This window comes from the organism of the source record quoted next, unplaced genomic scaffold (assembly GCF_019419815.1).
Source record: "Pyrus x bretschneideri cultivar Hongxiangsu unplaced genomic scaffold, Pyrus_bretschneideri_v1 Contig39, whole genome shotgun sequence".
NCBI lineage: Eukaryota > Viridiplantae > Streptophyta > Magnoliopsida > Rosales > Rosaceae > Pyrus > Pyrus x bretschneideri.
The window spans coordinates 1978910-2006128 of record NW_025999712.1 but is presented as its reverse complement, the minus strand read 5'-3'; the positions used below and the strand labels follow the sequence as shown (position 1 = coordinate 2006128).

At 37.5% G+C, this 27219-nt stretch overlaps 3 protein-coding genes and 1 pseudogene across 4 annotated transcripts; 2 read left to right on the top strand and 2 right to left on the bottom strand.

The window, feature by feature from the left end:
- Positions 1-451: 451 nt before the first annotated feature.
- Positions 452-3535, bottom strand: LOC103938589 (protein NRT1/ PTR FAMILY 8.2). Of its 2 annotated transcripts, none has more exons than XM_009348612.3 (5): positions 3260-3535; positions 2970-3175; positions 2614-2831; positions 1684-2237; positions 452-1482 (listed from the first exon to the last, which is right to left on the bottom strand). In XM_009348612.3, the coding sequence occupies exons 2-5, from the start codon at positions 3109-3111 to the stop codon at positions 648-650; spliced, it is 1749 nt and encodes a 582-aa protein (XP_009346887.2). In that variant the 5' UTR covers positions 3112-3175; positions 3260-3535; the 3' UTR covers positions 452-647. The 2 variants fall into 2 exon arrangements, with proteins under 2 accessions (XP_009346887.2, XP_009346886.2); XM_009348611.3 differs by having other exon boundaries at positions 2970-3190; positions 3260-3533.
- Positions 3536-13374: 9839 nt separating this feature from the next.
- LOC108866526 lies at positions 13375-16795 on the bottom strand (annotated as a pseudogene).
- Positions 16796-17279: 484 nt separating this feature from the next.
- Positions 17280-18103, top strand: LOC103938602. The gene has a single exon (XM_009348626.3). It carries the CDS (start codon positions 17340-17342, stop codon positions 17772-17774), a length of 435 nt encoding a protein of 144 aa, XP_009346901.3. The 5' UTR covers positions 17280-17339; the 3' UTR covers positions 17775-18103.
- A 4005-nt stretch (positions 18104-22108) lies between these two features.
- LOC103938588 (laccase-4-like) lies at positions 22109-26823 on the top strand. The gene is made up of 6 exons (XM_009348609.2): positions 22109-22266; positions 23902-24053; positions 24163-24407; positions 24763-24891; positions 25066-25989; positions 26404-26823. Exons 1-6 carry the CDS (start codon positions 22171-22173, stop codon positions 26532-26534), a joined length of 1677 nt encoding a protein of 558 aa, XP_009346884.2. The 5' UTR covers positions 22109-22170; the 3' UTR covers positions 26535-26823.
- Positions 26824-27219: the final 396 nt, after the last annotated feature.

The window sequence follows — 27219 nt, the reverse complement described above, 5'->3', positions numbered from 1 at the left end:
GTAATGCAATGCAATACCTAAAAAACTACGAATTAATTGATCTTATTCTCTATTCCTAACTTTTCCGATTGAGGGTTTCCCCTATTTCAAAACACAAATGTTTGGAGAGAATGGTTATCTTATAAACCGAAAAATCTACAATACTCCTAAATATTGGAGAAATTTTTCAGTGTGCTGAGAACACGACCTAGTATAAAAAGTATCATAATACAAGTCCAAGTCCAACCACTTGTATTTTGGTATACCAGGCTGTGTTCCAGCACACTAAAAAATCTCTCTAAAATTTGAATACATTCACTTAGAACTTTTAGATCTAATCCAACGAAAATCAAAGAAGATTGAATAGCCGTTGCCGGTGAACTGGATCAAAGGAGACTGAGTAGCCGTTGCCGACTGGCAAACTGTTTAATACTTCTAGTATTGTAGCCCTACTCCCTTATGCACAAAAGTGTAAAGATTGAATTGTAATTCACTCCATTTTTAACCATTCGTGCTTCATTGAAAGTTTAACATCTCATAAGAACACTCACGTTTAACAGAATTGCATACACAAGACAAACTATACACAAGTGATTGAAGACCAAAGTAAAACCTAAGAATCACCATAGTACAGAAACAGCTTCGTATGGTATCACTTCTTTTCGCGATCAATGCAGAGTCCCGACGGTCTTTTTATACGTGTACCACTTGGCAATGAAGAGGTATACTCCTAGGTTAAGAACACTCAGCACTGCCAATAGCCAGAAGAAATAATCAAGGTGTCCGTAGTTCAAATTGTTCGGTATCCATCCAGGGTTGCCGTTCTTTTTAGTCGTTTTGGTAACGATGGTGACAAGAATGGAGTTGAAGTAGTTTCCTAGTGCAACGGTGGAGAGTGAGAGAGCAGAACACAGGCTCCTCATGGCGTCTGGGGCTTGATCATAGAAAAACTCCAGCTGTCCTATGAATGTGAAAACTTCTGCAGCTCCTATGAGGAAATACTGAGGTACTTGCCAAAAGACTGACATGGGCATGTGGTCGCGTGTGTAATAGTTGTTCTGTCGAACACTTCGGAGTCTGATGAGTTCCAAAACTGCAGCACAGACCATGGAGAATATGGAGATGAAGAGGCCAATGCCCATCCTTTGGAGTGTAGTTAGGCCATTCTTGTGACCGGTGTATTTTCTAGCTGCTGGGACAATGATTCGATCGTATATTGGGACCCAAAAGATGACACTTAGGGTGTCAAAGATGGAAAGAGATGCTGCTGGGATTTCAAAGCTAGAGTGGCCAACACGAATATCCATGAGGGTGCCTTGCAACACAAAGAAGTTGCTCATCTGACTGTAGACTGCGGCAAAGATGATACCAGTGGCCCATATGGGAAGCAGCCTTATGATTGATTTTAGCTCCTCCACTTGGGTAACTGTACTGAGTCTCCACGGGCTTTTCGAGTCCTTTATCTGGTCACCTTGTACCACCACCGCCGCTTTGTCAAAGAACCTGAGCAGTAAAATTTCAGGTCAACAGAACAGCAACAACAACGAAAGTAAAACTACAAAACCACTATTCGTTCGCTCCAATGCTAGAGAAAAAAGAACTCTCAATCTTATAGTTTGATTGCTCAACTGAAGTGAGCCTTACTCCCATCTTAGCAAAATTAACTATTACAAGTAACGAAGATTTTTCAGTTGAAAAACTAACCTGAATTCATTTGTGTGATCAAGCTTGCGGCTTCCTTGGATGGAAGATTCTGCATCTGCAGTCTCATACAAAAGGGACTTGTCTTCCGGTACTTTCAACTTGTAATTTCTAATGGATGCCACAATCACCTGAATTATGCGTGTCAAAGGACTACCTCCAGGCTTCTGATTCCTATACAACCGAGTCCCCGAAAAGAAACTCAGCACAGCAATTGCCATTGCCACTGCTGGAACCCCAAAACCCCATTCCCAACCCACGTTTTCTTGTATCCACACCAGCACAGAACTAGCAATCATAGCACCAACATTGATGGAAAAATAGAACCAGTTGAAGAAAGAACCCTTGTGCTTCTTCTCAACCTCATCGTCATCATCAAACTGGTCTGCTCCATAGGACGAGACACACGGCTTAATCCCACCCGTGCCCAGCGCTATTAGGTAAAGCGCTATGAAAGTTGCTGCAGTTTGTCCACCATTTGCATGGCAAACATCTTTGCTAACACAGGTTGGTTTCATGCCTGGGACCGATGCTGACATTGTCAAAAGTGTCATCCCCTATGAAAATTATCACACAATCCATAAATTTCTATTGATGGAGAAGATAAAAACGCAACAAAACCAAACAACAACAACAACCAGGGTCATATGTTTGGAAAAATTAAGGTAAAGGGTACGGTTGGAACCCTGCAGCAAGCTATGATTTGACTTAAGGGGCCACTTGCAAATCTATTGGGATAAGCAAAATAGAAGTGTCGGCTTGATAATCATTTCATTTTTAGTTTTTAGTTTTCACTTGTATCTCTCGTTTCTCACGTATATTTTCCTTATATTTGTAACAAAAAATTCAATACGAAATAGTTATCAAACTGGCTAACAGACTTTTCCAAATTGAAATAAACTAAAGTAAGAATTTGAAGGCAGAAGAACATACAATGACATAAATGATTGAGAAAGAGGCAATAGTCTTGTATCTTCCCAAATAGGCATCAGCCAGAAAAGCTCCAAGCAATGGAGTAAGGTAGCAAGTTCCACTCCAATTCGAGTTATTTTTCGCAGCAGCAGCACTCGTCTGGTTCAATTGAGTCTTGAAATAAATCACCAGATTTGAGCTCATCCCATAATATGCCAACCTCTCACAGCATTCATTCCCTACTCACAAATCAAACCCAAAAACATCAATTAAAATAAAAATTAGCATAATTAAAAATAAAAATAAAAACCCAATATTTGATACAATTTCCAGTACTAAAGTTCATGGGATGCTAGTTAGAGATCTTCAAAAAGTACCTAGAATAAAAGGGCAGGCTTTCCAGGTTCCTGTTGCATTTCTCTTTGCTGGGTTTCCACGAAAATCCACAGTCCCATCTTTGGTATACACATCATTTTCTTCTGCTACTGCTGCCTTGGTGGGCAAATCATCTTCTGCCATGGCTTCTGGACTCTCTTTTGCTCTTGCCCTTTTGGGGTACACCCAAAATTCACAAAGAATCAAGCTGCAAACCCAGCAACTGCATTAAACAAAAGGGTTAATCTTTTTCATCAATTTTTTGTCCAAATTATAGTAGAACATTACATACCAGAGAAGCAAGGAGCAGGCTGGCAAAGATTCAGATGGATTTAATGAAGCCCTTTAAATGTAATTCTCTGTTATTGGCTAAAAGAGACGCTAAGGCAGTATAATGATGAGTACGGTGGTCCATTATATACGCTCCTATGGTGGAAAAGATTTTGCAAATGGCCAGTTGGTTGCATTGACTTGTCCCCAGAGGATGATGAGCAAATTCATCGGCTCATCAGTGCGGGTCCTACAGTGTGTGGACGTATATTTTGGATTTAAGGACAGATCCCTTGAACATAAAGCTGTGCCGTGGGGTTAGGGCGGAGATTCCAAGTTTTCGATAGCCGTTTGAAGTACAGTGTGTGAATATGTATACACCACAACCGTATAAGTTATTATTTAGCCATTTTCTTTTGGGAATGAGAATCTTCTCCGGATTCTCTCTATGAGGATCTTAAGAATCTTCAAATCGTGTTTATTTATCATATATTGTGTGATCAGTTTTCATCAGATATTGTTTAGGTTTAATTTTAAATAAAAATATTTAAAATGATTTCTGATCGCACGATGTACGATAAACGAACATAATTTGAAGATCCCCAGGATCCTCATTCTTCTTTTGGCTCAATGGTTGGGTTGGAGTTTCAAGCTTGTACTATTTTACATGGCATGTTTTGAGTTTGATTTTTGGCACCGATGAATCACATGATGATGGCCTAAAAATGCTGAAATATCTTTGTAAGTCTTTTCAACTTCCAAAAGAATGAACTACAATGTTGAAACCACTAACTGATCCACTTACTCGCACACTAGGTTGTGAGCGTTACATCCCATTTAAAGTATGTCATGTGTTGGATGATTTACATCACTAAACTTAATTTTTATAAATAAAGTGTTTATTAATATGAGAGAAACAATGACTTTGTAAACAAATTTTGAGACGGATGCTCTTGTCTTCTGACAACTGGTCTTGGTGACATACCCTTCCTGTTGATGCTGTTGCTAGGGTGTGTTCTTACAGATGACAATGGACTTCATCCATATAATTTGCTTCTGCCGCTTGACAGACCTCCTCTTTAGATGGTAACTGAACATCCGTAAGTAAATTCGACTCTACCATCAATGGAAAATTCAAGAAACACCTTAGTGCATAGAGTTCAGTTGCCAAAGAGGAAGAGCAAACTAGGTGCTTAATTTCATAGCTATGACTCTTTAAAATCTCCATAACAGTCTTGAACTACAACCCCACACCATTGTATATGTCTTTACTTATAAGTCGAAGGTCTTAGGTTCGAATCTCGTAATTAATAAGTTTGTAACCAATTCATTCTCCCATCTTTTAGTGAGTTAGTGTAAATGTATCGTTGTATTAAAAGAAAAAAAGAGAAGGGACCAAGTTGACACTACAGGAGAAACCAAGTGATATGCTACACTATTCTACACTAACGCAAGGAAAGAAGGTTTGAACCCAAAAGCAGTGAGTTGAAATAAAAAACATAACCACCAGAGCAATCCACCACTTGCAATTTGAATTTCCTTTTTAATAAGAAAGTTGTGTGACTTAATAGTTTTTATTTTATAAAATGCTACGATATTCATTAATGACTCAGTAAAATATGTACAAGAAGAAGATAAGATAAACCTCAATGGACTTTCTTTAAAAAATACTAAGAGAGATTTCAACCTGATTGAAGAACAAAGAATGCTGCACAGACAATTATACGACATTACACACCATTAATATCCTCTAATAAGAGATCCATAACCATTATCCATGCTCATGCAATAAAATGTACACTTTTAATGAAAAGTAATGGGCAATGCTATCTGCACACCTATTGTTACTTCTCATACTTTTTTCAATTTTTGGTGATCAGGTTGAATGAATTGAAAAAAATTAATAACAAAAAATTAATAAGGATGTATCTGAGATAAATATGAGTGTGCGAAAAACATTTTTCAAAATAATGTATTCATTTTTCCAAATAAGTGTACACGTGTGTGCTGTGATTTCTCACGTAGAGAAATATTACCCTTTTTAAGAAGCCAAGCAATATTGTTCCGCACTAATTAATACAAAATTGAATCTGGTACAAATCCTCGAGAGTTAATTATGGATTTTATATTGTGGCCTCTGACTCTGTTAGACGAGAGGAGGAGAGTGGAATGAAACGCTGAACTCAATGCAAGTACTTTTATTCTTGCAAATGGTCTTTTACCACAGTAAAGGAAAAATGTTGAGTCATTGCATAACGATGTGAATTCAAGCCCTGTCAATAACTAATCTAATATCTAATCTAACAAAATCTATTGTTTGACAAAAAAAAAAAAACTACTTTTGTTCTTGTTCTTGATGGCTAATTAAACAGTTTTAATATTGTTTTAGGGAAGCGTATGAAACTATGCTATATCATTAATCTGTCACGCTCATAAAAGAATAGGTTTACTCCGTGACGTTGTCTTCACAAATATAGTTGTAATAATATATAGGAAGAAACGGCCGTTGGGAGATAATTCAACGGAAATATATCTGTCACACTCAAATACCTCGGTAAGTCTTCTAAGCCCCCCAAAACAGAAGGATAAACTGTCGTGGGGAAGCCATCAACTGGTTCTTTTTATAAAAAAGGGAATAAAAATCATTTCTTTAAATCAATCCATCTTTCAAGCTAAAAAAACATGGGTTATAATGTTATAAAACAAAGTAGAGACGAAGAATTCAGACTTAATCTAAATTCTATTGGCTAAGGAAAAACAATATGGACTCGTTTGAAAAAACTTCTAAAATGACTGAAATCGCTTTTAAAGAAAATGTTTTTGGATTCCCAAAACTCTGGAAGTGGTACATGGAAGAAGCACCAACTTTCATGAAGCATTTCAAGTACTTTTTCAAGATTCACTTGCATTTTTACTAAGAATTGGTTCTAAAAACATTTTCACAAAAAATACTTTCAATCATTTTAAAGCACCTTCAAACTAGCCCTAAAATAATATAACAAATAAGTAGATACGCCTCATACTTCCAAGTCAAGTGTGAACAAAAAAATTGTGGCCAGCTTTGTACGTTGAAATCTAGTCCAAATGACAAGAGATCATTGTCTAGTTGATGTTTTTGCATTATTCCTAGTTTCAAAGACAATATTAAAAAATAAGAAGAAGATACAAAGTAAATAAAGAGACTTATCTAGCTACAGGATATTTTGGAAGGGTTAGCTTGTCTCACTCCCACCCCTCTCTTTCAGTTATAATAATTTAGCATTGAATTCGTTACTTGTAATTCGTAACTTTCGATTAGCAGTCTTACACTTAATATTATAATTTTCGATTAGCAGTCTTATACGTAATATCGATCTAATAGTAGTTATCTTTTGATTATATATTAAAAGAGAGAATTTTGAAGAAATAAGAGATTTCGTTATAAAACTAATTAGTAATATAAAGAGTAGTATAACTTGCTTATAAATTCTAAATTCTATTCCTATTTGTTAAAATAAATCAACTTCCCTCGTTATATACATATATTGTGTTTCATACATGCAAAGCAAACACCTTGAAGTTGAGCTTGGCGAGACGACGACTACAGGTACAGGTTGCTTGCAGAGATACACACCAACCGTCAACCAGCCAAATGCATGCCAACTTCCACCAATGCCCAAATCACTTGGTCCACAAAGATTACTGGATCAAGTGATTTGGACTTTTAAAATTTCATTCAACGGTCCATCTGTTTTGATTCTTTAGAAATTATAATAATTTTTTACCATTAGATGAAATTTCAAAAACTCAAATGACTTGATTCGGTAACCTTTGTGGAAGAGAATCGGAGAGAATCTGAGACAGAGGTTTTGGTCAGTTGAAAGATCTAAATGTTGATGGAGGGTCTGAATTGAAGTTTGAAAATATAGAGCACTGGAGAAAATACGAATTATTAGATAAACTGTAGATGTCATGTTGCTGCTCAAAAACTCCGGGCCTGGGCATATTTGTTCCAAACAGAACCCCGAACTTTGCCCAAAAACAAAAAACAATAAAAAACAGAACCCCGAACAACTTTATGATATGACAATTTTTTTCGCTCCTCTACACCATTTTGTTGAGGAGTACACAGAGTAGACTTCTGATGAATTATTCCGCGATAATATCGTATGCCAAATCTTATTCATGCATACAAGTAGACCACGATAGTGTGCAATATATACTAATGTTGTTTTTGTCAGACACATCCCGTACGGCATTTTCCATGACTAATCTCACAGTATTTCTTCCTGCTTAGGAACTTCTTTGGAGCTTCCATGACATATTACCGAATGCCGATCTTTGTTATGACCTTCGTTTTAAGGAATGCCAATTTGGAATGAAGAGGTAAGCAACTTCCTTCTTCGCTTTCATACCATTATCCCATCCAGGTCAACTGAGATTTTCCAAAATGCAGGTTTAAGGAGACACAGAGATGTGTTTGAACGGATGTCAGGAGGTTATACTAACATGCACACGGTAGTGCAGATGATACGGTGAATCGTCGGGGCACGCTAGTTACGGCTGCATGCATACCAGTTAATTGCTGCGCTGGAAATGCTGTATCAAGTTTTCTGTGCTACAGTGAATCGCAGACACAAGTGGAGTTGCAGTATGTGTCTCTGCCGTAACTGCTGATGACGATTGTGAGAGTGGAAGTTATGGCAGAGACATTTCTATTAGGGGCTGTGCAAATACCACCCAAAGAATTGTTGTTGCTGGCAAAATGCCACTGAGGCTTCAAAATTGTTTAAATTCAACACCGAATTTGAAGCATTAAGGTGATTTTTAGTGATGTTCTTCTGCCACCATGTGACGAGTGGGTTTATGTTAGTGTATATTCAAAATAAGAATTACTGCAAAGGCCTTTTCTTTGAAAAGGTCTTGGGTGTGGCACCTGCAGATGCTGGGTCATGGGGCGGTGTGAAAGGAGGTGAGGTTATTATAAGGGGTAGTGGCAGGCAGGTTTCAAAGCAGGAGGTGGTGAACCATAAGAGATAGTTTTGTGTCTAGGATCACACGACATGTGGTCCATAAAAAACGAATTTGGTTAAGTCACACAATTGATCAGTTATAATAATTTGGTATCAAACTTATTATTTATGAAATAAAATTAAGACATCTTATTTATAAGCAGAGAGAATACCACTAGATAATAATTTTACTTGAGAATTAAGCAACATTAAACTAATTGTCTATACACTTAGTTGTTCTCTTCTCACCACTCATTAAAAGAGGTTTCAAGTTTGCATCTCAAACCCATCGACAAAAGGATCAATTGAGCCGGCCAAAATATATGGTGCGTTATCAATTTTTTGTGGCAACAATCGGGTAGGAGTTGTGGCGGCTGCCCCCTCGTTGACCGCTGTACATGAGCCATGGAATGACTGCAGCTCCGCGACAAGTGACGATGGTGGCAGATCGATCCAACCCGGGAATCAGCGGGTGAAATCCAATATGCAGTTTCTCATGCAATAGTTGAACATCATAAATTGATCCTTTTTTTCATGTTATAACGTGTGCATCTATTTATTAATACTATATTTTAATTCTGTAACATGTCAATATTGTCGTCCACTCGTATTATACATAACGCCACATGATGAATTAGTAACACCGCCAAAGGTGTGACTGTACTATACTAAGAAATTTTTATAGGCCAACTCCAAGGGTTTGAAGCCAATTTGTCCTTCTTAGTTCCAGTTGTGGACATCCTGGATATATTTTCTTGGTGATTGTTTTGTCCTTTTTCGTCCTTAGATTCTTACTTTGAGAGACCAATGTCGTAAACCATATTTTGTACACAACATAATGTAGTAATTGATGATTAGATTTTTTATTTAAATCATTAAAGAAGGTAATCGACTATTACCCGCCACATCAAGGTAATCAATCATCACCGGCCACATCATATAGTCTATAAAACATAGTCTAAAACATGATCTCTCTAGTATTTTCCTTTCATTCATCACCAGATATCCCATTCATCGGATCCTATATATTTGGAATTTGGATATGTTAAAATCTAGAGGTTTTTTGATATGGGTCCAAAGTAACTAAAAATTGGACTTATTTCAAAAGTTAAAAGTCACTAAAAATTAGACCTATTTCAAAAGATGGCCTATAAAATTAGACCTATTTCAAATTTTTCCTAAAATCTAATATTTTCCTGACATTTGACCGCGACCTAAGGAATAGTAGTCTGCAATTTTTACCTAATAATGGCATGCCCAAGAATCACTATCTAATTTGTGTATCACTGCCCTAAAAAGAAAAAACTTTGTCAATCACTAAACGCTGTCACTGCAGTAACCCTTCTTAAATAAGGGAAGGGATCCTCGGATCCCTTTCCACCTAATTCATCTAGATCAAGATCTGGACAGTTGAAATTTGATCCAACGGCTACAGTTATTATCATTATTAAAGAGACCTTATGTTTGTAGCCGTTTGATTAAATTTTAACGGTCCAGATCCTAGATTAAGTGGATTAGGTGAAAAGGGTTCCAGAAAGGATCCCTTTCCTTTAATAAGCGTACAAATATAAGACCCTCCAAATATACGTCACTTCCCTATACCCTCTATTACGCAACCCCTTTTTGGAGTTTTTTGTGGCAACATTTGGGTGGGAGTTACGGCGGCTGCCCCCGTCAATTACAGCCGTACACGAGCCATGAAACGTAAAGCAACTGCCCCTCCGCGGCGAGTCATGGTGGTGGCAGATCCAACCCGGGTATCAGCGGGTGCGCTCCAATTAATATGCGCTTTCTCATGCAGTTCTTAAACACGATGAATTGATCCTTTTCTTTGTTGACAACCAAAATACCTGGCGAAACACATTCATGACAGTTACTCAAAATACCTAGCATTGCCTCCGCGGCCATCGCTACCATGTCCCTTGGAGGAACCTTAGAGGAGGACGTGAATTTTCTTGAAGAAATAAAGAATGTGTGCAACCAAAACTACGTGTGCGTGTAGAGAGGGTGGCAAGGGAGGTGTTAACTACATTGTAATGTTTGGAAATTGAAAGAAAATCAAGAAGAAAGCTGAAGAGAAGAAAGATCAACACAGAGAGTTTTACATAGAGATAGATTTAGAGAGAGAAATATGCTTTTGTATTGATTGATAGAATGAAGGTTACACAACTGTTTTTATATGGGAGAGCCTAACTACTCTAACCAACTTACTAACTGTATTGCTAACTTGTATACTTAATACTCCCCCTCAATCTCAACTGGGGAAACCCAGTTTGAGATTGGAAGAACATCTACAATCATTGAACACAATGTTGAACCATCTGCAATCTTGCAATCCCACAGCAAAGTCTCATGAGCAACTCTTTTGACACACCAAATTCCTTATCGAAAAGTCACTTCTCCATCATGTTTACCGACAAACTGGACTCCATCAAGCAGCTTTTCAACAGGACATTTGAGAGGCTCATCAGCAGAAGGGGGTTCACCCTTCACAACTTTAGTAGTGTCAATTCTTAGTACACGCTTTCCAAACCCAACCACCAAAACCTCTTGTTTATGACGGTGCCAACAAACTCGTGGATGAACAGCTTCCCCCTCTCCAACTATTTGAATAGCAATCACAACCTTTCCAGTGATTTGTGGCGTACCTTCTTCATCTGGACCTTTTGAAATTTTCCATACAAAGCCTCTTATAAAATTGTAACACACCCTCAGGCCGGTTATAACAACTTCTTGCGGGATTACCCTTCGTGGGATTTACTGTCAACAACTTCATTTAACATTGGCTTCGGCCTTTAAACAGAAAAATAACAAACTATAGTGTGGCATCGGCCTTAACTATAGCACCACGGGATCGCCCTTTGTGGATTTTACCAAAATACAACTACTCTTAACAGTGGCATTGGCCTTCACAATTTCAACAACAGAAAATCAACATCTATGTAGGATTACCCTTCGTGGGATTTACCTACTTACATCACGGAATTACCCTTCGTGGGATTTACCATTTACAACTTCATCAAACTTCATCGTATAACCGGACTTACTGTAGATTCATGCTAACAATTGAGTTGGTTAGACTCGACATTATAGGCTGTAATAAGGAAAATACTGCACCACTCCTCAGTTAGCTGCTGAACAATCTTCTTAGACATTACAGTTCTGAATTTTGACACAAACCACAATCGGAACAACAACAAAATTGTACATACCAGAATGCAAGAATTCACACGCATTTTTCCAAATATATCAAGAGTTGCAAAAAGATCAAACCCAATAACCTTGCAGACCATCAGTGAAGCAGAGAAAGAATTGGACACCACCATACAAATTGCACAATCCATCAATAACCAGTATTCTTGAATCCAAATATCACAAACATAGAAATTAAGCAGAAGTGGCTGAAAAACTTAACCTTCTCGAAAATTCTGAGCTTGGCATTTCGTCAAACACTTGGGCTGCACATAGGTCTAAACATTCTTCCATACCAGAGAACATAGCACATATCAAAATCCCAGTTCAAGAAACTCAAGACCCAGTTCGCAAACCCAGCAAGCTGTCCTTACTCCGAATTTCTTCCTGACCAAAAGTCACCTTCTCCTTCTCAATTGCAGTTTCAGATTCTGCCAGTAAAACTCTCTTCACAAGAGCTTCCATTACATCCGTAACCATCTGAACAGATTTAAGTAGTTCACCAATATAAGCCGCATCTTGTTCATCCAGAGGACCATGCTGGTTGCTAATCCCAACCCAAGTCTCTTCATCTAGACTATCAAGGGAAGTAAGATCAACATTCCTAGACCAACCAGACTACCAGAAATTGAACCAAAACCAAATCTTTAAGCCTCCACAATTAAGAATTCTTCAAGAAACCGACGAGCAAACTAGTTGACGATGACAATCGGCCTTGGAATTCATCAAACATAAAGAAATTCTCACTGACACAAATCAACAAACAGGTAGAATGCACAGACTTTTACTTTACTGAAACCCCATAATTCTAGAACCAAGAAACTCCACCAAGAACCAATCAACTACAAATCATGCGACGGAAGAACGAAAGATCACCAAGGATCCGACCAACCCTTTTTCGCAATTGAGATTTCTAGGGTGTCTTGCGTGGAGAAATCCGAGCTCCTTCTGTGTCTTTCAGTCGGTCAACGTCGTCGTCGTTAGAGCTACAATCAGCGGTGCCATGGAGCAGCAGAGCAATCAGAGGACTGCCCAGCAACAAGACGAGCTCCAAGAAATGCACCATGGCCCTGTCCCCGTCGATCAACTTCAGGCGTCCGACATAGCTTCCATTGATGTAAAGAAACTTAAAGATACAGGTCTTTGCACTGTTGAAGCTGTCGGAATAGCAACCTCTCGGAATAGATATCAAGAGCCTGTGTCGCTTCCAGGAAAATCTTTCTTCAGCAACCCAATTTGCTCGAGCTCGAAGCCCCAGTCAAAATTTGCAGTGAAACCCAGATGAAATCAAAGAAAAACCTATGCGAAATCTCAGAGAAGTTTACATAGAAAGAAAGGAAGAAAGAGCACTTGTATTACGAATAAGGAAATACGCGGAAACGAAAGAAAGTAATGAAGAAAGATAGAAGAGGAATCGACCACCAAGATCCATGGCGTGAGCCTTGGTGGCTCTGATACCATGTTAACTACATTGTAATGTTTGGAAATTGAAAGAAAATCAAGAAGAAAGCTGAAGAGAAGAAAGATCAACACAGAGAGTTTTACAGAGAGATAGATTTAGAGAGAGAAATATGCTTTTGTATTGATTGATAGAATGAAGGTTACACAACTGTTTTTATATGGGAGAGCCTAACTACTCTAACCAACTTACTAACTGTATTGCTAACTTGTATACTTAATAGGAGGAAGGCGGAGACAAAGCAAACACTATTCTACATCAAAGCGATGTCTTGGGTTTGATATCATAGTTATAGGGCGGCGAAGGAAAATTTCGACGGATATTTTACGGTGAGTTTTCTTTCTCTGTAGATGTTCTAGTTACAATACTTCTGTTTATATATACACATTTAAAATGGAGAAAGATTAGGCAAGATTCTCTTATGTAATCTATGTATATCAACATCATGCATAACGTGCCAGTCGGTCGCATAAAAATTTTAAGTAAAGCCTAACTGTTGACCGTCTTCGCCCTACCGATTGAATTATTTGTAGGGCAAGCCCTTTTTTTTTTTTTTTTTTTGGTAGTGAAGTGATTGAAAACCAAAGTAAAACCTAAAAATCATCAAAGTACAGAAACAACCTCTTATGGTATCAATTCTTTTCAATATCAATCCAACAGTCCCGACAGTTTTTTTATACGTATACCACACTTGGAAATGAAGAGGTATACTCCTAGGTTGAAAACACTCAGCACTGCCAATAGCCAGAAGAAATAAACCAGGTGTCCGTAGTTCAAATTGTTTGGTATCCATCCAGGGTTGCCGTTCTTTGTAGTCGCTTTGGTAACGATGGTGACAAGAATAGAGTTGAAGTAGTTTCCTAGTGAAACAGTGGAGAGTGCGAGAGCAGAATACAAGCTCCTCATGGCATCCGGCGCTTGATCATAGAAAAACTCCAGCTGTCCTATGAACGTGAAGACTTCTGCAGCTCCCATGAGGAAATACTGAGCTACTTGCCAAAAGACTGACATGGGCATATGCTCGTATTCGTAATAGTTGTTCTGTCGAAGACTTCGGAGTCTGATGAGTTCCAAAACTGCAGCACAGACCATGGAGAATATGGAGATGAAGAGGCCAATGCCCATCCTCTGGAGTATGTGTTAGGCCATTCTTGTGACCGGTGTATTTTCTAGCTGCTGGGACAATGATTCGATCGTATATTGGGACCCAAAGAATGACACTTAGGGTGTCAAAGATGGAAAGAGATGCTGCTGGGATTTCCAAGCTAGAGCTGCCAACACCAATATCCATGAGGGTGCCTTGCAACACAAAGAAGTTGCTCATCTGATTGTAGACTGCAGCAAAGATGATACCAGTGGCCCATATGGGAAGCAGCCTTATGATTGATTTTAGCTCCTCTACTTGGGTAACTGTACTGAGTCTCCATGGGCTTTTCGAGTCCTTTAAATGTTCATCTTGTACCTCCACTGCTGCTTTGTCAAAGAACCAGAGCAGTAAAATTTCAGATCAATTAACAGAACAGCAACAACAACGAAAGTAAAACTACAAAACCACTATTCTCTCTAATGCTATTGAAAAAAGACCTCTCAATTTTGTAGTTTGATTATTCAGCTGAACTGAGCCTTAATCCCATCTTAGCAAAATTAACTTTAATGAGGAAGATTTTTCCGTTTAAAAACTAACCTAAATTCATTTCTGTGATCAAGCTTGCGGCTTCCTTGGATGGAAGATTCTGCATCTGCAGTCTCATACAAAAGGGAAATGTCTTCGGGTACTTTCACCTTGCATTTTCTAATGGACGCCACAACCACCTGAATTATGCGCGTCAGAGGACTACCTCCAGGCTTCTGATTCCTATACAACCGAGTCCCAGCAAAGAACCTCAGCACAGCAATTGCCATTGCCACTGTTGGAATGCCGAAACCCAATCCCCAACCCACGTTGTCTTGTATCCACACCAACAGAGAACTAGCAATCAAAGCACCAACATTGATGGAAAAATAGAACCAATTGAAGAAAGAACCCTTGTGCTTCTTTTCAACCTCATCGTCATCATCAAACTGGTCTGCACCGTAGGACGAGACACACGGCTTAATCCCACCCGTTCCCAGTGCTATTAGGTAAAGCGCTATGAAAGTTGCTCCAGTTTGTCCACCATTTGCATGGCAACTATCTTTGCTAACACAGGTTGGTTTCATGCCCGGGACTGAAGCTGACATTGTCAAAAGTGTCATCCCCGAGGAAAATTATCACAGAATCCGTAAGTTTCTATTGATGGAGGAGATAACAACCCACCAAAACCAAACTCCAACAGCAACCAGGGATTGTAAGCCTGCGGTAAACTACGATTTGACTTAGAGGGCCGCTTGAAAATCAATTGGGATAAGCAAAATAGAAGTGACGGTTTTTAGTTCTCACATTTATTTCTTGTTTTTTCCATATATTTTCGAATAATTTTGGGTACTCACTAATGAATATTCACTTTTTTATTTTATCTAATAATATTTTAACACATGTATTATTGTTTTAAAAAATAAGTCAAATAAGAAAGTGAGTACTTAAGTATTATCCTATATTTTCTTTATATCTTTAACGAAAAACTCAAAACGAAATAGTTATCAAACTGGTTAAAAACTTTCTCAAATTGAAATAAACAAAGTAAGAATTTGAAGGCAAGAGAACTTACAATGATATAAACGATTGAGAAAGAGGCAATAGTCTTGTATCTTCCCAATTAGGCATCAGCCAGAAAAGCTCCAAGCAATGGAGTAAGGTAGCAAGTTCCACTCCAATTCGAGTTATTTTTCGTAGCAGCAGCACTCGTCTGGTTCAGTTGAGTCTTGAAATAAATCACCAGATTTGAGCTTATCCCATAATTAGCCAACCTCTCACAGCATTCAGTCCCTACTCACAAATCCAACCCAAAAACATTAATTAATTAAACACAATTAGTGTCAGTAGAAATAAAATAAAATCCCAATCTTTGATACAATTTCCAGGACTAAAATTCATTGCATGCAAGTTAGAGATCTTCAAAATGTACCTAGAATAAAAGGGCAGGCTTTCCAGGTTCCTGTTGCATTTCTCTTTGCTGGATTTCCACGAAAATCCACGGTCCCATCTTCGGTATGCACATCATTTCTGACGAGAGAACATTCTGCCATATATGGCTTCTGGACTCTCTTTTGCTCTTGCCTGCACCCAAAATTCACAAAGAATCAAGCTGCAAACCCAGCAACCGCATCAAACAAAAGGGTTAATCTTTTTCATCAACTTTTTGCCCAAATTTCAATAGAAAATTACATACTGATGAGTTTGGTGGTCCATTATATAGGCTCCCATGTCGGAAAAGAATTTTCAAATGGTAAGTTCATTGCATTGACTTGTCTCCTGTGGGTGGTGAACAAAGTCATCAGTGTAGGTCCTACAGTGTGTATGTATGTGGCCGGGGAAGTGTAAAATATCTGCCTTCATGCATGTATAAAAGAGGTTTCAAGTTTGCATCTCAAACCCATTGACAAAAGGAGAAAAAGGGTCCATTAAGCGGCCAAAATATATGGTACGTTGTCAAATTTTTGTGGCAACATTTGGGTAGGAGTTGTGGCGGCTGCCCCGTCAATGACCGCTGTAAATGAGCCATGGAATGTAAAGCAACTGCACCTCCATGGCGAGTGATGATGGTGGCAGATCGATCCAACCCGGGAATCAGCGGGTGCACTCCAATATGCGCCTTCTCATGCAGTACCTTAAGCATCATAAGTTGATCATTTTGTTCATATTATAACATGTGTATCTATTTATTAATACTATATCTTAGTTTCATAACATGTCAACAATGTCGTCCACTCAAATTGTAACACATGATGAATTATTAACACCATCAAAGGTGTGACTATATTATACTAAGAAATTTTTAGAGGCTAATTACTGCAATGGTTTGAAGCCAATTCGCCTTTTTTTGGTTCCAATTGTGGACATCCTGGATATAATTTCTTTGTGATTGTTTTGTCCCTTGTCGTCCTTAGATTCTTAGTCCGAGAGACCATCATAATCATATTTTGTTGACAATATGATGGCAATTAGTATTTTCTTCCATTTATCACCAAATATCCCATTCATCGTATCCTATATATTTGGAATTTGGATATGTTAAAATCTAATATTTTGCTGACATTTGACCGCGTCCTAAGGAATATTAGTCTGGAATTTTTACCTAATAATGGCATGCCCAAGAATCACTAGCTAATTTGTGGATCACTGCCCTAAAAAGAAAAAACTTTGTGAATCAAAGCTGTCAATGCAGTAATCCTTCTTAATAAACACACAAAAATGAGACCCTCCAAATATACGTCACTTCCCATATACCCCTCTATTACGCAACCCCTTTTGGAGTTCTTTGTGGCAACATTTGGGTAGGAGTTGTGGCGGCTGCCCCATCAATTACAGCCGCAGACGAGCCATGGAACGTAAAGCAACTGCACCTCCGCGGCGAGTAATGGTGGTGGCAGATCCAACCCGGGAATCAGCGGGTGCACTCCAATATGCGCTTTCTCATGCAGTTCTTGAACACGATGAATTGATCCTTTTCTTTGTTGAGAACCAAAATACCTGGCGAAACACATTCACGACGTTACTCAAAATACCTAGCATTGCTTCCGCGGCCATCGCTACTATGTCCTTTGAAGGAACCTTTGAGGAGGACGTGGATTTTCTTGAAGAAATGAAGAATGTATGCGAACGTGTACAACCAAAATTGCGTGTGCGTGTGGAGAGGGTGGCAATGGAGGAAGGCAGAGACAAAGCAAACACTATTCTACATCAAAGCGATGTTCTTGGGGTTGATATCATAGTTATAGGGCAACGAAGGAAAATTTCGATGGATATTTTAGGGTGAGTTCTCTTTCTCTGTAGATGTTCTAGTTACAATACTTCTGTTTATATATATATATATATATATTTTTTTTTTTTTTAAGTGGAGAAATTAAGATTACGTGGGATTCTCTTATGTGATCTATGTATATCAACATCATGCATAACATAAGATTTCTATGTATATTAATATCATGCATAACATGAGACTATATATCTTTGACTTGGACTTTTCATAATATCGTTCCACTTTTAATTTTTAACGTCATATCTCAAGAACTACTAGGTATCTTAATTTGATTTTTATTAAAAGTTAAGAAAAATGAGAAACGAAAACAAACGGAAATTCATGCAAAAAGGCGATGATATATTGAAAGTGGCATGAGTTCGAGTCATTTGGCTAGCCCAAGGGGTCAGAGAGGATGACAAAATTAAATTTAAATTCGAATTTAATTCCTTCCAATGTAATTGTTCGCTAATTCTAATTTCTGATATTGTGTGAAACAGATCCTATACGTGGCCTGGAGGGCGAGGGGTAAAGGCGATAGACACAGCAGACTACTTGATCGAAAATAGCAAACGCACTTGTGTTGCAGTACAAAAAAAGGGGTTAGATGGAGGCTACCTTCTCAACTCAAGAACCCTCAAGAATTTCTGGCTTCTGGCTTAACCTCGCTTGGTAAATGACCATCTTAACCTGGCCGGGATCATGGTTAATTAGTAATTCATCATGTTTAATTAGTAATTCATCATGTTTAATTTCTCTTGGTTAAGGAGTGACTTCCATTTGTACAAGCGCACGGATTTGGAAATGCTGCTGCCTCTGGGAGAACCTTGGACATATATTTGGAAATGCTGCTGGCTCTGGGGACATATTTGACAATGCCAGGTCACAATTACAAACTGTACAAAGTAACCTCCTTGTTAATTCAAATGTGAAGCACACATTTTCAGAACTCTTTCTGATGCATGAATCTTTCGGCTGGTTCCTCCATTTTATGAACATTATAAATTGTCATATATTTGGGCATGAACCATGCCATTTCTAGATAATTACTAAGTTGTCTAGCCGACTGAGTACGTGTACCTGCCGTTCCTATAACACACATCACGTGATAAACATCTGCTACTTTAGTAGGTCATGAATCTAACAACTATGAGTATCACAAGATCTAAATTGTTTTTAAAAAAAAAACACTCAAATATTGTTTAAAAAAAAAAAATTCAAATATTGTGGTACCTCTACTTCTAAGTTCTAAGTTCAAGATTGACTTAGCACATACGTAACATGAAATGAAATTTTGATATGGGTTTGATTGAAATAGGATATGTTAAAAAGATTTTGATCCAAACCCCTGGCCCAAAAACTGGGTTGGTCCATTTCGGTTCTATTTAAGTATTGAAGCGGGCCAGTTCAAAATATATAGGAAAAAATGACAATGATCGTCGTTTAATCAACTAACAGAGAGATTGGTTGTTACTTCACAAGGATAATTGAATTGTTGGAAGACTGAAGGCATGTTTTAGAACATTTAATTCCATATTTTATTTCGTCTTCTTAACCAGTCAAAAAATGCATTTACGTTTACGAATTTTATATCCAGGAAAAGAAGGAATAAATAAAGCCATTTAAATGGCCGATCCAAATATGTGGCCTGAAAGTGCTTGACTGTGGCAACGGATAAAGTGAAATTCCTCAAAGTCTCTCAGATACGGAAGAGGTGGATAATTGTGGTTTGCTACCATATAAAAATAAATAAATTGGTGGCCTGAAAGGAAAGTATATAATAAAAGGAGACAACACAAAGATAATGGATACCATCTCCGACAGAAGAAACTCTTATGCTCTGATGGCATAGGAATTAGGGTTCTTGTGAGTGTATGCGTGGAAAAAATATATATTAGGGTTTGTATTCCATATCAAACTAAATAGCAGATAATTGTTAGTATGACTTATCACTTACATCAGCTAAAGTATAACCAAAATGTTAACAAATCATTTTAGCTAGCCAATTTTTAAGTTGTTTCAGAAGTCTCTTTATATTTTTGTTTTAAGTTCTCTAATGAACTAGTTTTTAGCTTGGATAATACTTGGTTCTTTATGTAAAAAGTCATTTCCCATTATATGACGACGATGACATCACTTTACATTACAAACTTCATAATCTGAATTATCCATTTTTTACAATCATCTAAAGATCATTAGTAGAAAATTTAATTAATTTGGAGACTATATATGCCGAACAATTTGACAGTGATGTTAACAAGTAATATCCTCATAATTAACCGTCAACTGTTAACTTGTTAGTTTTCTAGATGATCTTTAGATGATGATAAGCGAAATAAATGGTTCAAATTATGACATTTGTATGGTAATTTGGTCAAATAATGTCACGTTGTCATATAAGGATAAATGATACTGTTAAAATATTGAAAAACTATTTTGTAAAAATGGGAAACGACAGGAAATAGGGCTTGACGGCGAGAGAGTTCATAAATAGGGCTTGACGGCGACAAAGATTAATTTCAAGTGTCAAATTAACTCAACCTATCATGCAAAGGTTAGATGAGCTGTCGCCACCCACCCCAACCCCCTCTCAAAACTTTAGTTTCAGGAAACAGACTTTCTGATCGATCGATTTGGCAATCCAATGAAAACTATTGCTCAACTATAAAATAATAGTACTGGTTTCTGTTAACATCCCTGTATGCTTGTTTCTATTGTCTACCCACCACTTTCAATTTCAACTTCCACATTCACAATCTTCCCCCGATGATCAAATGCATGGAAAATTATCCATCAATCTTATTTAATTAGTTGTTATCATAACGACAGCAACCCTAATTAATTTATTTGTTTGAAAACATCAATTAGAAATATAAAAAGCAGATTGTTAGTTTTGAAAAGCATAGTATATATGCTAAGGTTGTTGGCATTAATTTGAAAATGATTTATAGTTTCAAAAATAATTAATGGAACTAAATAACTTGATCCTCATTGATTCATAAAAAGGGATCCAAGGAGTCGTCCTAAGGACACCAAGCAACTCCTTAAGAGTTCAAAAACCTTTTATTTGTCAATAGTCTATCGCTCATAAGATTTGTACTCAATACGTCCTTCAACAAAAAGGAGATTGAGTGCAGCTAGACAAAAAATGAATAAGCTCAAACCCATTGAAGCATGTCTCACATTACGAATTCAATGAAGTTAAATTCTCTTTACATTGATGGTTGCACTACTAATTGCGTTGAGCCGTTTTTGTATAAAACTCAACACATAAAAGTTTGCACAACGATTGAACCCAAGTTGGAACCATGAATTGAAAATCCCAAAGTCTTGATTTGGGAAGCCAGAATTGAGTCCCTGAAATCTAAGTAAAAAAGAGTTAAGTACCACTGTGGAGTTGTCTTTACATGTGCCTCGCTAAAGAGTGGATCCAATTGAGAGGGGTGTGACCAGCTAAAGGGTGATCCCACGTGAGGAGGCGTGTTAAGCATGTCCCCACATCAGATCTTTTGGGCCGAACTAAACCTTGCATCGATGCCCTTTTGGATAAAACCCCCCATTTATTAGTTTACACATGTAGTGAAGTTAAACTATATCGATATTGGTTAGTAATTAACAGCCGTCCATCTTTCAAACTTTAATAAAACTTCTTTGATTTCTATTGCATTTGAATAATGTGGAACTTTTTCTCCAAGAGTGAAACTGGCGTCGCTGAGGTACAAATTAATTTAGTTTAGAAATTTTGAATTTCTCGTGAGAGTATAAACAATGAAGTCTATATAATATATGGAAGCTTTTTCTGTTATGTTCTGTTGCCAACTTAATTGATGTAACTGTCTCTATCTAATATATATAGATCTTATTAATTAATTAGTCAATAACAATATAAAGTGGTATTATAAAGCTAAATTATCATAAAGAAATCAAGTGGTTAATTTCTGTTGAGCTTAATTGTGGCTTGTTGTCTATGTCATTTCCTTGACCTTTAGAGATTTCCATGGTTGGAGAAGCAATCCATCCACTTTTTCGTTTGTTAGCTGGGGTTTGGGTGTACTTTACCCCATACGGCGGTTCACCAAACCAGTGGCTGCTGACCACCTTGCCCTTCAGGCAACAGTAGTGTTTTAGTTGACATGTAAGATATAACTACTTCAAGAAGTTTCTTGGCCTTCAGCTACACGTACATTCTAATATATTTATACGTATAGAGAGCTCCATGCTTAAGTATTAATTCATTAATCTACACCTACCAAACTATAAGCAAAAACGACATGGCAACAGAGACTGAGATCCTCTCTCTTTATAAGTAAGGCTTGGTCGTATAAATTTTATTGTAAGAGAGAGAACTAAAGATCAAGAGCAATAATTAAGAGTCAAAGAGAGAGAGAGAGAGAGAAATAAAGCTCGAGAGAAAATGGCAATGGTGCAGTGGATTCGAGTCGTGCTTCTGGTGGCGTGTTTGTGTTTTCCGGCATCTGTACAATGTATGGTTCGACATTACAAGTTTAATGTAAGTACACGTTTTCAGTTAATATCTTTTAAATGTTTCGCATCCTGCAGCAAGCTAGGGTTCATTAGTTGCCACCCCATGCAGCAGACATTTATGGTACCAAATATGTTAGCCATACGATTAGGACTTTTGCACATTTTGGTGTCTAGTTGGGGAAGGGGAGGGCTGTCAATAGTTCAGCGGGGCCGATAAAGATGCTAAAACTACAGTAGTAAAAGAACACAAACTATTTAACGGGGTTCACTCAAAATTTGACTGCGTCTAGAAAGTGCTCTGTATTAATTTGTAATTTTGTACGTAGGTCACATATTTCAACTGTATACATGGCTTAAGGGTTTTGGAACCATGCAGTACTAGTACTCTTGGTTACTGGGAATTTGCAAGTTGCCAAATCTGCAGCGCAGTATATATGCATATATATACATAGTATAAATCTGGTGTTTGGTTTTATTTTCTCATTCAAAAGAAGCAATTAATATTAGTTTATTGGTGTGTCTTGTAAATTTTATCTTTTGAATTGCTGATAGTCACCGTACCTGTTGATCTCAAATTAAGAAAAATATTTTGTATGCATTAAACTTACGGCCACTATTAGCAATTCATAATATAAAGCCATAAAGGTGACTAGCATGCTTGTCTGCATGCATGTTCTTGTCGCTGTTTTTCTTGCTAAATCAATCCTAGCTTAATTAATTGACTAAATATCGAGCTGACTAGCCAACTTACAAAATTGAAATATAATTGTGGACAGTACATCATTAGGCATTCTTCTCCTTCTTGTTCTTGACATTGATATAAACAAAATTTGATTCAGCTCTCACCTCAATGCGGGACATGATCTATATACACGTTATACAAGTTTAAAATTGAATTGTTAAATAAATAAATAAAATAAAACTAATGATTTCGTCACGATAATTTACTCTTTTGGGAGCCATAAAATTGTCTGCAGTTAAAGTTATAAAACATCTAAGGATTGTTTTTTACTTTTTATTTTTAAAAAGACAGATATGTGACACCACTTCTTTTACACAACTTTTTACACATGCTTTTGTAGGGCTCACTTTGTACTGTATTTCAAGATCCGAACCGTTTATCTTTTTGCCCTTCCCTAAAAAATCATGTCTACTTAAATCACCCAAATATAAAACCATATCAATGTTGGATTAAGGAATTAGGGTTTCTTTGTAGGTATTTGTCTATTTTCTTCACTACACATGAATGTCTAAATGGTTTTGGATTTGTCGAATTTTTTTCTAGTGATAATCTATGAAAGATGTTCTAAAAGATAAACAGTTCGGATTATTAAAATACATTACGGAGTAAGCCCCACAAAATGTTTGTTAAAAAATAATGTTACGAATCCGCTATCTTTAAAAAAAAAGTGACAGATGAACAGAAGTGGCTAATGTAACATGTAATATAAACAAGATTAATCAATTTAAAAACCCCAAATCTTTATCAAACAGCAGAGTGGGACGGTGTAGTTGAGAAAGCCACCAAACTTGTGTGAGATTGGGCTGTGTATGCCGAATCCTACCTAGTGTTCCAGTTGGCTTGTTTAAAAACATGTGTGGTAGTGCTACAATCGTACTAACGACTTCCACTATTAACTGCTACATGTCGTTTTTGTAGGTGGTGCAGAAGAACATCTCAAGATTGTGTTCAAGCAAGCCCATTGTCACTGTCAATGGAAGGTATCCTGGTCCCACCATTTATGCTAGGGAAGATGATACAGTGCTAGTCAAGGTGGTCAACCATGCCAAATACAATGTTAGCATCCATTGGTAATGTCCCAAATTTGTCCCGTTGAATTTATTTTATTGGAAATGCGATTAGTAATATGATTAATAAGTATATGAATATGTTGTAATATTGTTTTCCATTGATGGAAAGGCACGGGATCCGACAACTTCGGACGGGCTGGGCCGATGGGCCGGCATACATAACCCAATGTCCTATTCAACCGGGGCAACAATATGTATACAACTTCACCATCACTGGGCAAAGAGGAACACTTTGGTGGCACGCACACATCCTCTGGCTCAGGGCTACAATCCATGGTGCCTTGGTCGTCTTACCCAAGCTCGGTGTCCCGTATCCATTTCCTGCACCCCAAAAGGAAGTGGTTGTAATTTTGGGTGAGTCCAAGATCACTACCCTCATATTTCCAGGGATGTGGATCCTCTCCTGAGCTAATGGAGAGGATCTTCCTGACCTATCATCGTGGACCATTGGATTTTTATCCAACGGCTACAATTATTATGACTTTAAAAGGACCTCCCTGTTTGTAGCCGTTGGATAAAAATCCAACTGCCCACGATGATGGGTCAGGAGGATCCTCTCCATTAGCTCAGGAGAGGATCCAAATCCTATTTCCAAAATCTATATTCTTTGTTCGAATCTTCCGCTTAGTATAAAAAAACAAAAAACAAAAAAAAAAAATCTATTTGGAAAGAGTCTTTTTCCTTATGATTGTTATAATATAACTTGCAGGTGAATGGTGGAAATCAGATACGGAACGTGTCATCAGACAGGCTTTGAAATCTGGCTTAGCCCCAAATGTCTCTGATGCTCACACAATCAATGGTCATACAGGGCCGATCTCAACTTGTCAATCACAAGGTAAATATTAGCGCATCTCATTAACTGATCACGTGATGTGATAGTTAATGTGTATTTATTACGTAGATTATATAGATATTATGATCAATTATTTTAATTCATACATAAACTCACATTATCTTTACAGTTTTGCTCGGTTTGTAATCATCAAATTTATAAATGATGTATATCCAGGAGGAATAAAATTACCAGTAAGACCCGGGAAGACATACATGCTAAGAATCATCAATGCTGCACTAAACGAAGAGCTCTTCTTTAAGATTGCTAACCACAAATTAACAGTAGTTGAAGTGGATGCTGTGTACACAAAACCTTTCAAAACCGACACCATTCTCATAGCTCCGGGGCAAACAACAAATGTTCTTGTATCAACAAACCATGGCTCAGGAAAATACTTGGTTGCAGCCTCGCCATTCATGGACAATCCGACCATCGTCGTGGACAACAAGACCGCCACCGCTACATTGCACTACATAGGCACCCTCGAAAGCACGACGACTATTCTCACATTCCCACCTCCTCAGAATGCCACACTTGTGGCAACAAATTTTACAAACTCCCTCAGAAGTCTAAACTCAATCCAGTTTCCAGCTAGGGTTCCATTGAAAATTGACCACTCCCTTTTGTTCACTGTTGGTTTAGGGCTTCACACTTGTGCTTCATGTGCCAATGGTAATAGGGTGGTGGCAGATATCAACAATGTCACATTTGTGATGCCCAAAATTGGACTTCTTCAAGCACATTTCTTCAACATAAGTGGAGTTTTTACCGATGATTTTCCCGGAAACCCTCTGAATCCTTATAATTACACCGGGACACAGCCGACGAATATGCAGACCAAGAAGGGGACTAGGCTTTATAGACTTGCTTACAACACCACAGTGCAACTTGTGTTGCAAGGCACTGGGATGCTTGCCCCTGAAACCCATCCAGTTCATCTTCATGGGTTTAATTTCTTTGAGGTTGGGAGGGGACTGGGGAATTTCAACCCGAAGACGGATCCCAAAAGATTCAACCTTGTTGATCCTGTTGAGAGGAACACAATTGGAGTGCCATCTAATGGATGGACTGCTATCAGATTCAGGGCTGATAATCCAGGTATCTCTTCCTTAATTATGTGTTTAGTTTGTGTTAGAAAAATAATTGGAAGATGATAATTTCATATTACTTCTCGAGTTGCAAGGAACCAGATTTAAACTAACATGTTGCACTCCAGAAATAAATAAACAAAAACAATTTCAAAGCTCAAACTGGTTAAAAGCATTTATCCTTCTTAGTCTGATTCCCCTACTCCAATATTGTAAAAACAAACATAAATTATAATCAACAGAAAAAATTAAAGCATGAATAAAGCTGTCGGAGGTAACTAGATGCGTGAAATGAGCATAATTAGAAGACAACATATAAGATTTCACATCAGTAGTATGGATTAATAGTCTAATAACATAACATAGAAGACTTTATCCGGTAGAATATTTTCAATAAAACCATCTCCTTTGTTTTTGTATGCAGGGGTTTGGTTTATGCATTGCCATCTTGAAGTGCACACAACATGGGGGTTGAAGATGGCATTTGTGGTGGACAATGGCAAAGGTCCAAATGAATCTGTTCTTCCACCTCCAAGTGACCTTCCCAAGTGCTAGTTAATTACATCTAAACAATATTTCCACCACAAATTGTTGCCAATTCAATTCTCAATACTCATAGCAATAACAAAGAACAAGCAAAGAGGGCTAAAATTCTGAGATAGGAAGAATTCTTTGGAGCAAGCTAAAGGAAGCTGCTGCTGCATGTTGAATAAAACTTGTTCTAAGACTAGGTCTCTTCTTCTTTTTTTATTTTATTTTTTTGGGGGGTTATTTTTTGTCCTGAGACTTTGTGTAAGTGTTCCTATACTGCTAATGGAAACAATAAAGATGGCATGTTCTATTTTGGAGTGTGATTGGAATTTAGAAGCTTTTAGGGTGAATTTTTTTGTAAAATATATCCTTTAAGAACTTCATTTTTGAGTTAAAGAGAGAGTAGAGATGTTGGGTTCGTTTGGAAGTTCTTTTAAAATGACTGAAAAATCTTTTAGTAAAAAAAAACATTGAAACTAATCTTTAATAAAAACGCAAGTGAATCCTGAAAAGGTACTTAAAGTCTCAACTCTATGTCTGGTATACTGTAAATTATAAAGTAACTTACCATAAGGCAAGTTTTTGGTGTAATCGGGGTTTGGGGATGTAACACTTTCTCTCGGTTTCTTATATTACATGACATGATTAAGTCATTTGATGAAAAAGATAGAGATAGAAAGATAACAAAATCTCTTCTGCTGAAGTGTCT

Bases quoted from the DNA above. Each gene is read 5' to 3' on its own strand.
- LOC103938589 (XM_009348612.3), bottom strand. From the start codon at position 3,111: ATGGCAGAAGATGATTTGCCCACCAAGGCAGCAGTAGCAGAAGAAAAT. The intron at 2,238-2,613 runs GTATGTTCTTCT...TAATTTTCATAG, and splicing joins TCTCAATCATTTATGTCATT to GGGATGACACTTTTGACAAT. The intron at 1,483-1,683 runs GTTAGTTTTTCA...TTTACTGCTCAG, and splicing joins GATCACACAAATGAATTCAG to GTTCTTTGACAAAGCGGCGG.
- LOC103938602 (XM_009348626.3), top strand. From the start codon at position 17,340: ATGGAACGTAAAGCAACTGCACCTCCGCGGCGAGTAATGGTGGTGGCA.
- LOC103938588 (XM_009348609.2), top strand. From the start codon at position 22,171: ATGGCAATGGTGCAGTGGATTCGAGTCGTGCTTCTGGTGGCGTGTTTG. The intron at 24,054-24,162 runs GTAATGTCCCAA...ATTGATGGAAAG, and splicing joins TACAATGTTAGCATCCATTG to GCACGGGATCCGACAACTTC. The intron at 24,892-25,065 runs GTAAATATTAGC...ATGTATATCCAG, and splicing joins CTCAACTTGTCAATCACAAG to GAGGAATAAAATTACCAGTA.